Genomic DNA, 14830 nt, shown 5'->3' with positions numbered 1-14830 from the left:
CAAGAAAGATGAAAATATTAGCAAATGGAAATATAAATTAAAAGTTAAAAAAAAGTTCACCATGGACTTAAAAATTTGATGGTAAGTATACTTACCGTGGCCTTAGAAAGGGTTAAAGTAGTGAAGCGATTACTAAATTCCTAAGTAGTTTGTAATCACTACATTTAAAACAAAAGTAGTAGTAGCAAATTACAAAAGTAATGTAGTTTTTCCGATCACTGCATTATATATATAAAAATATATATATTATATTGCAATGAATTTCCAAACTTTACTAAGGTAACATTTCTTAACCAGTCCTCCATAATTTGTACAATTTCAGGTGGAACCATGCAAAACATCGCAATGGTGATTTACTCTGAAGAATCTACCCATGAGAGTTGGATGTAGCTTTGAAATTTCCTTTGACAGGTCAGCTGACAGTTTTGGTCTTGCATTTTTATGTTTTACCTTATTTGACAATTAAAACTACTATGCTACGGAGTTGAATAGTGATAGCCATCTTGCTTAGGGCATCTTTTTGAGTTGTTATCCTTTAATGTATGATTCTTGGTTTAGTAAATTCGATTTATAAGGTTTTTAATCTCCAGAACTTCTAAATAATTCAAAGGCTTCTATACTATTCTACTTTGTTACAATGCGGCGGATTAACAGCCACCACATAGACTGCTGACCTCAAAAATCCTTACCACAAATATCGTAACAAACATGATGCAGCGCGGCCCAGCTCAAACAGCAAAAGAAAGAAGAAGACAGTGTAGCGGGGCATCCCTGGCCGAGAGATATCGCCGCCAAACGCAGTGTGAACCGTAGAGGTGGCAGGTTCGAATCCTGCTGTTATCCTGGATATATCTTCGTGCTGTTCTTCTCTCTATTTTTCTATAACCGTCCTTCTATTTGACAAAGGTTTATAAGCCTAAATAGAGCGCAAAAGCCAGAAAATGTTTATAATTTCAATAAAAATACGTTTAGGCTGTGTTGAACCCTCCAATTTGTTGGCAGAATTAACTGGAAATCTGCAAATTTTAGTTGTCCCGCAGTGGACTGATCGCTAAGACACGGTTCCTAGCAAATCACCGAAGTCAAGCATCAGTGTGCGGGTAGGTGACCACTTGGATCAGTCTGCGTAGGGACCGAGGGTGTGCGGTATTGGTCCTCGTTAAACTGTGCTAGCGTAAAGTGCTCGACTTCGCGTGCAGGTCGTCGGGCTACCGAAGCGGGGGTGCCATCCCCTCTGCAGAGGATCAAAATTGCGATGGCATGTCTTCGGATCATCCTCCGGGATGCTTCCCAGACCGTCGCCAATAGCCCATTGTGCAGCTCTAATATGACGTAAATGAACAACAACAACAACAAAAAATTTTAGTTTGCAGTTCTCTACCATTATTTTTAAATATTTTGTCGAATCCGGTGCAGTTGGCATTGCTGTGATAGTCTTAAACCCAAAAAATGGGTTACTTGCTTAATGTTGATTATAAAATAGAATAAATTGTCAACAAGATTACACTGATAAGACATTTGATAACTTCCCCTGATATTGATATCACCAATTGGATTGGTGAAGTTAGGTTATTGGTCTGTAAGATTGGTGAAGTTTAGTTTCTTCACAGGAAAAAAAGATTAAAATTGAATTTTATTCAAAATCTTTACAGCATTTTAGGAAAAATGAGTGTTGAAGTTTTTATCTAATTTCTCAGAAAATTGTTTATTGAAAACTTCATTTGTGTTTGTTTTTCTTTGGAACAAATTCACCAGCTCAGTTTACCAACCAAGCGAGAATATATACCCATTTACTTTCTTTCTTTGTAAACTAAAGTGGTAGTCTATACAAGAATTACCAGTTTTATCTGAGTCAAATTCTCCACTTTTTGTCCATAAAAGGTTTTATTACATAGCTACGAAATTTTGCGTTTACGCAACATTTGGGAATCGGTTATGATAGTGCAGCAGCATTTATGCTGCTGCTAAATTTTTAGCTTTTTTCTGGATTGGATCAATAACACATTTAAAAAAAAAAGGAATAGGCCTGAAGAAAAAGGTATTTTTTCTTTTTAATAAATAATGTACTTTTTGTTGGTCTTAAGGCTTGTGTTAATATTTTACAGGAGGTAAAAGGGATGTGGATTTGGCTACTACTCGCCGTTCTACCATCATATCAAGGTAATTATCAATCCATTATGACTTAATGAACGGATAAAATTTTTATTTTTGCAGCTATCACAGCCTATCAGAATTCTTTTTTTTTTATCAGAACAATATTTACGAATTAAGAAAATTGGATTTTTTTTAATTCTCCAAGCAGTAAATAAAAGCCGAAAGAATGTTTGAATTGGAAGAATTTTCATTGATTTCAATAAACATCATTTATGAAATTTTTTTTCATTTCTTTCCTTTTTTATAAAATTTTTAAAAGATTTTTTTTAAATTTCATAATGAAAAAATTATTTTATTTAAGCGACCAAATTATGTAACAGATTTGTGGTTTTCTGCATATATATATATATATATATATATATATATATATATATATATATATATATATATATATATATATATATATATTATATATATACTAGAGGACTCCGCCCCCTGCTCGCTGCCGCTCGCCAACCCCCGATAATTGCAACGCATTTACATTGTTGTTGGCTTCGCGAACAAAATTAAAGTTGTTTTCCTGGAAATTAGCTGGCTATTTTTCTGCACCAACATCACATAGAGAGAATTTGATAGGATTGTAAAATGTCAGAGGTGCTAATTATCAGCATTATAAACTTATATAACACAATTTTAATACAAACAATATTATAAACTTAGATAAATTTGAGCAAATTTGTGATTTTGATTATTAGGAGGGATCAAGCTTATTGTCGCGGTAACATCACCTTTAAAAGACAACTGATCCCTTTAAAAGAAATTTCATGAGATGGACAAAAAGCTGCCATCGCAAATGCAGAGTTGTACGATCGAAAATTCTGTTTAAAGTTAATTGCATTAGAATGGCTGCAAGTAAAAGATCTTTTAATACTTCTGGATATTCCAGATTGGCGAGCTCAACTTTGCCAATTAAATTTCATTCTGCCATGCTCTGCTGGAAACTAAGGAGCATCACAGTTTATACATTCATCACTAAATGTTGCAACGGAAAAAGGGGGTATAATGTCTGATAAAGACTCACCAAGGTATTCGTTTTCATTAAAACGTCTTGACTCTTCAACGTTTCGTTGCCGCGCATTCCGCCGTCGCGTATTGTTGATAATTTGGAATGTAAATAGTTTTTTGAGAGAGTGTTGATTCGTGCTTCCTATAACTCTGCCCGATTTATCAGAGCTATTAAAATATATTGGAATACTAAAATAAATAACTAAGTTCTTTATCCGCTTTATTATAAAACTTTAGAACAACTATGTTTTTACATTGCCACTCAAAATTATTAATAAACACTGGATTATATTGCGTTTATGACACTTTTATCTAATGACGTCATAAACAATCGTTTTCATACAGTTTAGTTCTTAATAATCATATATAATCGTTTGCATAAATAATCGTTCAGTCTTTTTATCTTTTTATAGCTTTACGTAACAAGTGTGAGATTCTTGTTTTTTTTTTTTTTTTTTTTTTTTTTTTTTTTTTTTTGGAATGGCGATGTTATAATTTTGTTGTTGAATTAATAAATCTTCCTTTTTATAAACGTAATAGTAGAGTTTTCTTAATTACTTGATTCGAAGTCCTCTGAGTTTTATTTGAGGTCAGTTTGTATTTTGTATTTTTTGACAGCATTATTAAAAATTAATACCTTTTCACACACATGCGTTCTCAATTTTGATTGGCTGTTTTGTGTGTTACTAACCAGAAGTCTTCTGTGATTGGCTATGTGTTATCATTCCATTCCCTTTATATATATATATATATATATATACTTAGTAACAGTCGAAAAAATTTTGAATTGTAAGGTATACAATTTTTGCATAATTTTAAAGTATCTAATTTTACATGTACAAAATTAGAGCGAAATCGGCTGTATTGTTCCTGAGAAATCTTTTAAAATAGTCATGTATTTAAAATTTGATTTTTTAGAAACTATTCGATTAATTTCACTCGAAATTTCTATTTTGCCATGTAAAATTAGATACTTTGAAGTTGTGTAAAAATTTATATACCTTACAATTGAAAATTTTATTACTGTTATTAAATTAAATAATGAAATATAGTAAATATTTACTAAATTTATGGGGACCATATTTCCCTGATTGAGGTTCCTCCTATATTTTGGGAGTCAGAAATCAGAATCAACTAAAAAAAAGGTTTGTTTATTCAGAGAAAGTACGTCTTTGTGTCTGATTTTGTTTTTTCAGTATATCGTATTGAATTATTAATTAGCATAATTGAGATCACCACTTCAAACCATTAAGATTGAATTCTACAATGCGAAAATCCGATCATTAGATCAAAGGTTATTCAGGGTGGTCCGTTTTTTTTTGGCGCATTGTACATATACAATTTAAAAAAGCATAAAATTAATTATTATAATTACGGAAAGTAGTTTTTAAGTGCTGGAAAAACTAAACCAGTTCTAATCGGTTATGAATCGAAAAACCCTATAAAAATGTCGATTGAAGTTCATCCTCGTAGCCTTGAGTAATTTTTACGTAAACTAAATACGAATGAGCTTAAATGTTATCCATTATAACAAACCTACTAGTGTGAAGGAATTTTTAACCTGCAGTTGAGTTGAATGAAGAGGTAAACCATGAAAATCTCTCTGTTTTCAAGACTGAGAGTTATTCGAGTAATAAAATTATTTTTCTTTTGCTTACAGTAAATGGCAGGTACTGGCTTTCAACTGCTGAAACGCACATTCTTTTTTCTGGAGATATTGAAGTTTCCTTTGGAATTTCCATCTCTAATCTCAGTCTTCGAATCCAGTTGTTTCAGAATGATACTGATGGAGAAAAATCCATTGCAACAAAAATTCTTCCGACAAATATGATAAAGGGGAAAATTATTTTTCCTTGCGGAACGTTTCAGGCTGCTGGTCAATATGTTTTCAAACTTCTAAATGCTGCTCAGGTACTATTTTATTATCTCTCTAACCATTTAATTATAGATACATTTAATACTTTAATGGTTCCTTAGCTATAAGACTTGGCCTAGGGCCGAGGGAAATGTAGTAGTGCGTCGTGGTCGAACCCAGTAAAACCAACGCCTCCATAACAGAAAGCCTCCACACAGTTTTTTTATAGGTAGTCCGATCAGTCAACGCCTCTTATAACTGAAAGCCTCCACACGGTTTTTTATAGGTAGTCCGATCAGACCACTGAGAATGATATACATTTTCTGAACGAGTCACTTAATACAAAATCTAGTTAAAATAAGAAAGTGGTAGCAAATATATGACTAAAAGTTTGTTTTATTTATGAATATTATTGGTTTGCCTTATTCACTTGTCAACCACTACAGATTCAATTCTCAAATATATATGATGAATTTCTCTCAATTACTTTTATAAAAGATTTTGGGTTCATGCGCATAACTGGTTCACTTTTTAAACAGTGTGCGTGGACTACTTATAAAAGACCGTGTGGAGGCTTTTTGATGTAGGAGGTGATGGATCAGTCCACTATGAAGGTAAACCAGTAAAATAGTCATAAACTTATGAAAGAACCGTTTAATAGAAAATCTAGCAAAAATAAGAAAGTGGTAGCAAATATATATCAATTTTTTTAAATTTATGAATATGATTGGTTTGCCTTATTTACTTATCAACCACTACAGATTCAATTATCAAATATATGTGATAAATTTCTCTTAACACTAAGCGTACCATAACCGGTCAAATGACCTTTTAAGGACTTTTGCATCGAAAACGCGTTTATCATCTTATTGTTTTTGCGCATTTGACTTCGTAACTTTTTCTAACAATTATACACAGTTAATATTCTATTATTACTTTTTTTAATATTTTGTTTGCTTCGAATAATACATGTCGTATACCTATTTCTACCACAACTGGTCATTTGACCGGGTGAACAATTTATTGCTTTTTTAGGTTATCGGATCAGAAATTATGATGTAATGCGTGTTCAACGTATTGCATTCGATTATTTATAGTTGCACATTTTTGCAAAGACTCTTGCGTAGTTAGTTCAATCAGAATAACTGCGAATTAAAATTTCAAGAAAGTACCTAAAGTTTTAGATTGCCATTTTTATGTAAGAAAAAGTGAGAAAAACTAAATGTTTAGTAGCTTATATTTTATTTTGATTAATTTCTAACTAACTGTTAGTTTTTACCCAGAAAAATTTTGAAACAATCAAGACAGCACAAGTTCTTAGAATAAGTAATATTAATTATAAGAATTATAATTCTTATAAATTATTATATTTATAAGAATAATTATAAGAATTATAATTCTTATAAATTATTATATTTATAAGAATAATTATAGGAATTATAGCAATAATAATAATTCGAAGAAATGTGTTTGCGGATAATGTACAATGGTATAACCCTCTACATGTAAAAAATGCGTTGAGCAATGAATTAAAAATTCTTATTCTTTGTGTTTGTAATACAAAGAAATTGGCAATAAACAATTTTGTTTAATTATAATAAAGTTTCTTTTTTGTTTATTTTCTTCCTAACATCCATATTTCATGCATTCAATCAAGAATCCTAAAGTCCAGTCATTTGACCGGCTATGGTAGAAATAGCTATGTATTAAGTGTTGGTATGTTTAGTGTTAATTACTCATAAAATAGAATTTGGGTTCATGCGCACAACTGGTTCCCTTTTTAAATAATCTGCTCAGACTACTTATAAAATGCCGTGTGGAAGCTTTCTATATTAAGAGGTGATGGTACAGTGCTAGCTGGATGTTAAACGAGGCTTTTAAATTAATAAAAAAAGATTTAGAAATAAATAGAATGTTGCGGTTTATTTGACGCTAAAAACTACCAGTCGCAATCAATACTGACATATTGACTCTTTACAGTTAGAGAAACAATACAAAGGGCAAAAATATTTAAGCGATATCGGTTGAATCGCTCCCTGAGTATTTCAAAAAGGCGTATACTTAAAATTTGATTTCTCAGGAACTATTTAACCAATTTCACTCAAAATTTGCATTTTGCCATGCAAAATAACATACTTTAAAATAATGTAAAAAATTGTGTACCTTGCGGTTCAATTTTCCATCGACTATTATTTAATAAACTAATAAAAATAAATATTTACTAAAATATATTTTTTGCATTGAAATATTTTATATGATAAACAAATTTTATAATTGTGCGCCAAAAATTTTTCAATTCGCTTAAAAATTTCACGAGATATAGCGAAATACGCAAAAAATAAAAATAACATTTGGGGGTTCAAACTTAGGATCGCTCTCCTGGCCAGACTAATGGTACCATATTTTTCAGATTACGACTAGAATCCGAATCCAAATCGGGACCAGAAATCCGAATCCTTTGAAAGAAATTTATGTTTACTCAGAGAAAGCACGTTTTTGTGTCTGATTTCGTAACTTAAAATATTATCTGCATTAATTAATTAGCATATTTGAGATCCCCCTCTCAAGAATGAGTCATAGAACGTGAAGATTCAATCATTAGATCAAAAGTCATTCAGAATGGTCCGGTTTTTTTTTCGTTTTTTGAGCACTGAACAAACAAATATTTGCTATTATTTTTTTCATATCAGGATTTTGAAATATGGAAACAACTTTTTGTTGATGGCATTTCAATGGATTATAACTTATAAACAATTATGCACGAAATTACATATTGATTGCTGAATATTGATTACTGAATGCTGATTACTGAGTACTGATTTCTTTTCAGGGTGAATTACTTACAGAATCAAATTATGTTAATGCATTATGGCCTGAAGTGGCTATTCATGTGCCTTTGATGGTAGAAACTTACAGTTCTAATGTTATTGTTCAACTTTATACCGATCATCTTAAATGCAGACCTCGTGTAGACTACCAAATATTTGTTGATTTACTTTACGAAGGCTCTGTGGTTGATGCTTGGCTTAAACCCACCATTCTTACAAGCAAACAACTAACAGACTGGATGTGGAACTCTTCTTTCGATGTTACATTGGGGTGTGAATTTTTTGACAGAGCAGGAAATTATACAGTAAGTAAAAAAAAAAATTTGTTGACTTCTTTTTCTGGGCAACAAGAAATAGGCTCAAAAAATGTCCGCCAAAAAAAAAAGAAATAAAAAAAGAATTCTGCTCCCTCCTTTGAAGGTGATTGTTTAATTTTACTTTATTTTCATAACTGTCGTTGAACTAAACTGAACTAAACTCAGTGGCACGAAAGCCTATAGAGGGCCAAGGCCTACTGTGCCCATCTCAGTTTTCTTGACCTTGGGCTCTGGGGTGCAGGAGCAGATGTTCCGGTCAGTTGGTCAGCCGAACGCGAAACCCCCAGTGTTTAGGTGCCAAGCATGCTTCGTACTCATTTATCGACCCACTGTAGGGATGATAGGCTGAATCAAAAGCCCGAGGATTGAACCCAGGACCTGTGGCACGGGAGAGCAAAGCGCTACCACTCAGCCACCGGGTGTCCTGTCGTTAAACTGCCGACCCAATTTTTAGTTATCTATGTTCAACTCCCGTCTGCTGGGTGGTCTGGTGGTCAGCTTGCCTGAATGCGGTTTCGAATCCCGCTGAGAGCATTGTTTCTCTGTATGTTGTCTTCTGTTGTGTGAATGTGGCCCACCTTATAAACAGGTATCTGTGGCAGCGTGGAGTGAGTAGTGTTGCTCACCTTAGTGACTTTGGTTTACAGGTGCCCACCGGGTAACGATAAATGAGCAACTCCTCCGGCATCTTCTAAGGCGAAGAACGAAAGTTCAGTGCCTGCCATTATTAAGAAAAAAATGTTTGGCTCCGTAGTTTTGTAATTTTGAACCCAATCCGAAAGAAAAGGTAATTCTTGGGTCAAGCATAGGGAGAAATTAGTCATCGCGGGGGACTGTTTGATAAAACTGACCCGCGTTTACGTTACGAGGAGAAGAAAACCATGAAAACCTCACAGGGTTAGATTGGCAGCAAGGGGACTCTAACCCATGATCCGTCTACCACTGATGATACTTTACATCAGCACTGAGGTCGTTGCTTATCGATTCGAACCCAACTCCCTTCATTGGGAGGCAAATCTTCTCTCCCCTGAGCCTCCACGAAAATAAAAAGTAGTTTTTTTCTCTTTTTCCGGGTTAAAGAACAACCCTAGATCTTAAACAGGTTTTCAGAATTAACCATAATTCTGCAAATTTTAGTTTGAAGATTTTTTTTCCCGCAATATTTAATTTTTTGGCAAAATTGGACATGGTCTGCATACCTAGTATTACATTGTCTGTTGGAGTAATAATGGTCCATGAATAATTTGTATTGATTTGTAATTGCTCTGACAAAGTTAAATTATAAATTTTTTTTCTAGGTCCACGTGAGGAAAGACGCTTCCAAAATCGCTTCGAGTGATATAATTTTAGTGATATGGAGTCATCGCTATTCCGTGAGTGTTGCTAAAAGGTCTATACAACCTTGCGATGGAAGTCTATCTGTAATCTATCATTACCCGAGATGTATTTTGGATCAAGACAGAATACGTGTTTATGGTAAATCAGTAAAAGGCCCTCTAAAATATATCAGAGAAAGCAGAATAATCAACGGTAAACACGCCACCAAGTTATCTTGTGATATTTTTGAAGATGGATATCAAGAGTATTGTTTTAACTTTGTCAGCATAGCTCGGAATGGTGCAGTTTTTGATCTGAAAACCCATTGTATCCCAACATTGGTTGAAAGTAGTAAGTAATGCTCTGTGTTTCATTATGATGTATTAATGTTTATTTAGCACTTAGCCAGTGATAGCAAACACTACATTATTTTTGTATAACTCATCATCTTCATAGTTGGCCAGACAGCCCAATGTGGGCCAATGCCTTCCTCTGAAGATTTCGCCATAATGACTTCCGATTTATCTTTTATCTCCGATTCTTTTCATTAATTGCAAGAAAATCAGACTTCACCGAGTCAGCTCATCTCGACCGTGACCATCCCGCTTTCTTGTTCCAGCGGGTTTAAATAGTTGCATCTTTTTTATTGTATTGTCATCACTCATTCGAATCACGTAGGCCGTCCAATTCATTCAATTTATTTTTATGTATTTAATAATATCGGGTTGTTTTATTTTATTTTATTTTATAACCGTCGTTGAACAGCCGACCCAATTTCATGGGTATACGACTACTTACGTTCAACTCCGTAGCCTTGTAATTTTGAACCAATCCAGAAGACAAGGAAACTCCTGGATCAGTACCCCCAGAGGTTTTGATTTGTTGTGGGAACATGGAGGACTTTGAGACTCGACAGATTTAACGTGCATCAGTCACCATTTACTACACGGGGAGTCTTCGGCCGGCGAGGATCGAACCCACGACCTCTTGAATATGGGCCCAGCGCCCTACCGACCAGGCTATCCCGGCTATATATCGGGTTGTTTATAAATCTTGTATAGATTTATAAACAACTAATGTGTTCTAATGTTTTTCGTCAAATCTAACTATAATAGTGAAGGTAAATATTACGCCAATATTAAAATGTACGTAATACGTTAGTAATTGTTATGTCTATTTTACCCCCAAAACAGCCCTACAACGCCGGTTTAACTCTTGGTAGCAAAAATCAAACTGTTTTTTGTTCTTAAAATCAAAATCCCTTGGTCTAAATACCATCCAGTATCAATTTGGTCCAGCAGCTTTCTAGGCAGGGGGGGGGTGGCGTTTCTTGTTTTCATTTGCGCCATATATGGCCTATAATATGTTTTCAGCCACGTTCAGACGTCATAGCCTGTTTTACATGACGAACCCATTCATACATCCATTCATTCATCCACAGATCGTAATTTTGACCTGAAAAAGAGAACGATCAATCTCCGATTCAGTACCCCAGTAGATATTGATTTGTTATGGGAACTTGGAGAACTTTGTGACATATAGATACTATGTGCAACAGTCTACACGGAGAGTCTTCGACCGGCTGGAATCGAACTCACAACTTCTCGGATATGGGTCCAACACCTTGTTGTTGTTGTTGTTAATTTACGTCGCACTAGAGCTGCACAATGGGCTATTGGCAACGGTCTGGGAAGCATCCCGGAGGATGATCCGAAGACATGCCATCACAATTTTGATCCTCTGCAGTGGGGATGGCACCCCCGCTTCGGTAACCCGACGACCTGCACGCGAAGTCGAGCACTTTACGGTAGAACAGTTTAACGAGGACCAATACCGCACACCCTCGGTCCCTACGCAGACTGATCCAAGTGGTCACCCACCCGCACACTGACCGCAGCCAGTCATGCTTGACTTCGGTGATCTGCTGGGAACCGTGTCTTAACGATCAGTCCACAGCGGGACCCAACACCTTACCGATAAGGGTATCCCGGCAATACTGGGTTTTAAAATACCTCTACTAAAATTATGGCTATTCTATTCTATTATTAGCGATGATAGTACGCTGTCACTGTTGATAGTAATATCATCATTATACTATCCTTCTGTACTATCATCAGTGATGGCTTATCACTATTCAAGATTATGTATTCAAATATTAGTGAGTTAAAAATGAGGAAAATATTTTTTAATACAACATTTTCTATGTTCTATAGATTATAATTAAAACTATTATTATATATTCCAGTAGGATTTCAAGCAAACTGGAATCCGTGGAGTACTTGGAGTGAATGCTCAACGTCTTGCGGAGTTGGAATGCAAACAAGATTTCGTCTTTGTATCTCATCTAATAATAACTCAAATTGTGTTGGAAAACCTGTGCAGTCTCAAACATGCAAACAAAAACTGTGTCCAGGTTTGTGTTCAATATTTGATATCTAGTACAGTTTTCTGGGCCATTTTGCATGTCAACAAACAGCCGTTACCATTTAGCACAGTCACAGTGTAATGCTAAAATGGTTCAAAACCAACTTTTTAGTAATTTGTAACTTAGAGGTTATTCTACAAATTTGTTTTAAATTTTGCATTTTGTTATCTAATTATTTAATTATTAATATGAAATTATGCTTTTTTATGAATAATATGCTATTTTCATAACTGCTGTAAGTTTACAACTGTTACTTATGACTATTAGGTCAAGTTTAGAGTATCTAAAGCCAGCGCTGTCTACGCTTATTTTGAAAATGGCGCAGTTTTGTGAAAATGAAAAGCTTTTATTGTATAATTTTTTTAATATTTAAAATCTTACTCCAATGGTGGGATCATAAAAATTTGCGAAAACTGAGAATAAGGCAGGGATTTTGATGATTTTCATCTAGGGGAGAAAATGTCGCCAAATTGGCGATTTTTAAAGAAGTTTAATAACTTTTAAAATATTTAAGTTATTTGTCTGTTCTAAAACCCAGATAATTCTTCACGGTAGGATAATAAATATAGTTTAAAATCATCGCATTGCTTCAAGTGTAAGACACTTAAACTATGGCTTTTTTATTTTCCTTGGCGACAGAGCATTGAAAAGCAGTACACAGTAGAATTCAAAAAATTTTCCACCATTATGATGTAAAGTTATTAAAAATAAGCAATAATAATTAAAAATTATTTCTTCCCGTGATTGGGACATGGATTGATGGTTAGAAGTATTGGGGTAAGGTGTATCATTGTTTAAACGTACCTGAAATTGTGTACAAAAATATGGCGAAATACTTCAAAAGTAAAATTATTATTAAGAGGAAATCCCGGCTTAGAAAAAATTCACATCAGATAATTACCTTTACATTAAATGAGTTTCTACCATTATAGAGGGATATTATTTGAATTCATGTTTAAGAAAAGGGGGAAGAAAGGCATAAAATAGGATAGGAAAAAAAAAGAAGAAAAAAAACGAATGGTGTCAACCACGAAAAACATTTTCCAATATTCCCCTGAGCTGTAAGAAAAAAAATTATTTTTTACAAATAGTCGGGTTTTTAACACTGGTAATGGAATAAAATTTAATGGCTTCAAAACAAAAAATTTTTTAATGTGTAATTATAATCGATTCTTAATAATATGAGCAGCCATGTTCACCTGTTAATTTTTATTTATTTCGTAGTTATAAGGTTTGGTATAGATTGCAGATTCTGAAGATTGTAGTTTATATTTAAGTTCTGTAGAATTTAAGAAACTCGAAGTTATATCTTCTTTTAAATATTGTTTTATCTACACTCTATAACAAAAAAATCGACGCACCAAGAAGCAATCATCCGATTGCTTTGAAATTTCGTATGCATGAATGTTTTGAACAGATATGGTTGGAATGATGCCGACGGGGGACATATAGTCTTTAGTGACGAATCCCGCTTCCAATTGTGTCCTGACGATCATCGAAGACGTTTTTGGAGACGCACAGGGCAGAGGGGGGATCCTGCCTTCCCTATTGCACGCCACACCGGCTCTTAGCAAGGCATTATGGTCTGGGGTGCTATTTCCTTTGACAGCCGGACCCCTTTGGTCGTCATTAGAGGTGCACTTACTGCACAGCGGTACGTCGACGTAAGACCTGTTTTGCTACCGTTCCTTTTGCAGCGCCCTGGGCTGGTTTTTCAGCTGGACAATGCCAGACCACGTACGGCACGTGTTGCTATGAACTATCTGCAAGCCCGGAAGCTTTATCGGTCTATGCCACGCCGGGTTCTGAATTGTTCTGAAATTTTAATCATTCACTATTCTGTACATTGTCTTCCTATCCACCAATTTTCGTTTCAATCGGACAACTCCTTCTTGGTGCGTCGATTTTTTTGTTATAGAGTGTATATCTAAAGTCTTATATCTACATCTGAATCTTATATCTATATCTGAAGTAATATTATTATATCTATCTTAGTTATATCTAAAATATTGTAATGTTCTATTACAAGAATGACAAAAACATATTAGGTTGCTTTTCTTTTTCTAGAAGAAGTAACGGTAACGACGACAGAGCAACCGCAGCTGTTGGACGATTGCCCTTGCGGCTGTGAAAAAAATGCAACTGACAAGATTGTCCTGAAAGCTGTAATTCAAAGATGCGATTCGGAAGTATCATATATTATGCACGCTTGGCCATCAGGGCATGTAGTTGTTAACATATTGAGTGTTGCATTTCCAACTGATAATTACTGGCTGATTATTAGGGATGGAAAATCACCACTTGGTCCAGTTCTTGCATTGATGGAAGATGTTACTGCGAGTAATTCAATCCATTCTATAACGCGCACAATTCGACTTGAAATTCACGTCAGTAACTCTACTACACTGCAAGAAGTAGTCCTTGTCTTCTCAGTTATGCAATCAGGTATATTTTTAGAATGTTTGAAATATTACTGAATTATGAGTTTATAAATGTATAATGTGCGTAATAAATAAATATATAAATAAATAAATAAATGAAATAAATAAGGAAAACTGCCCTTTTGACCCAATGATTGGATATTTACGTTCTAGTACTCACTCTTAATGGTTCGAGGCGGTAACCAAAAATATATTAATTAATATTACATAACTCACACAATTCGGCTAGAAATTCACGTAAGTAACTGTATTACACTGCAAGAAGTAGTCCATGTCTTGTCAGTTATCCAATCAAATATATTTTTAGAATATTTTAAATATTATTGGAGTATGAGTTTATAAATGTAAAATGCGCCCCAAAAAATAAATAAATAAAAATAAATAAATATTTACGTTCTAGGACTCACCTTTTATGGTACGAGGGGGTGACCTCAAATATGCAAATATTTTAAGTTACGAAATCAGACACAAAAACACACTTTCTTTGA

General features: G+C 34.2%; 1 protein-coding gene across 1 annotated transcript in view; it reads left to right on the top strand.

Moving 5' to 3' along the window:
• The window catches only part of gogo (thrombospondin-1 like protein golden goal), a 52966-nt gene that overhangs the window by 11233 nt on the left and 26903 nt on the right, over nucleotides 1–14830 (top strand). Inside the window, exons 2-8 of the mRNA XM_087155938.1 lie at nucleotides 323–411; nucleotides 2106–2160; nucleotides 4820–5070; nucleotides 7845–8147; nucleotides 9458–9827; nucleotides 11722–11889; nucleotides 13969–14346. Coding sequence (XP_087012064.1) covers nucleotides 2118–2160; nucleotides 4820–5070; nucleotides 7845–8147; nucleotides 9458–9827; nucleotides 11722–11889; nucleotides 13969–14346 — 1513 coding nt within the window. The 5' untranslated portion in view covers nucleotides 323–411; nucleotides 2106–2117. The remainder of the gene's footprint in view (nucleotides 1–322; nucleotides 412–2105; nucleotides 2161–4819; nucleotides 5071–7844; nucleotides 8148–9457; nucleotides 9828–11721; nucleotides 11890–13968; nucleotides 14347–14830) is intronic.

The sequence above is a fragment of the Parasteatoda tepidariorum genome, chromosome 12 (assembly GCF_982258835.1).
Source record: "Parasteatoda tepidariorum strain Cologne lab strain chromosome 12, Ptep-v5.0, whole genome shotgun sequence".
NCBI lineage: Eukaryota > Metazoa > Arthropoda > Arachnida > Araneae > Theridiidae > Parasteatoda > Parasteatoda tepidariorum.
Note: the sequence above shows the minus strand (reverse complement) of the source record. Positions and strands in the feature narration are given on the sequence as shown.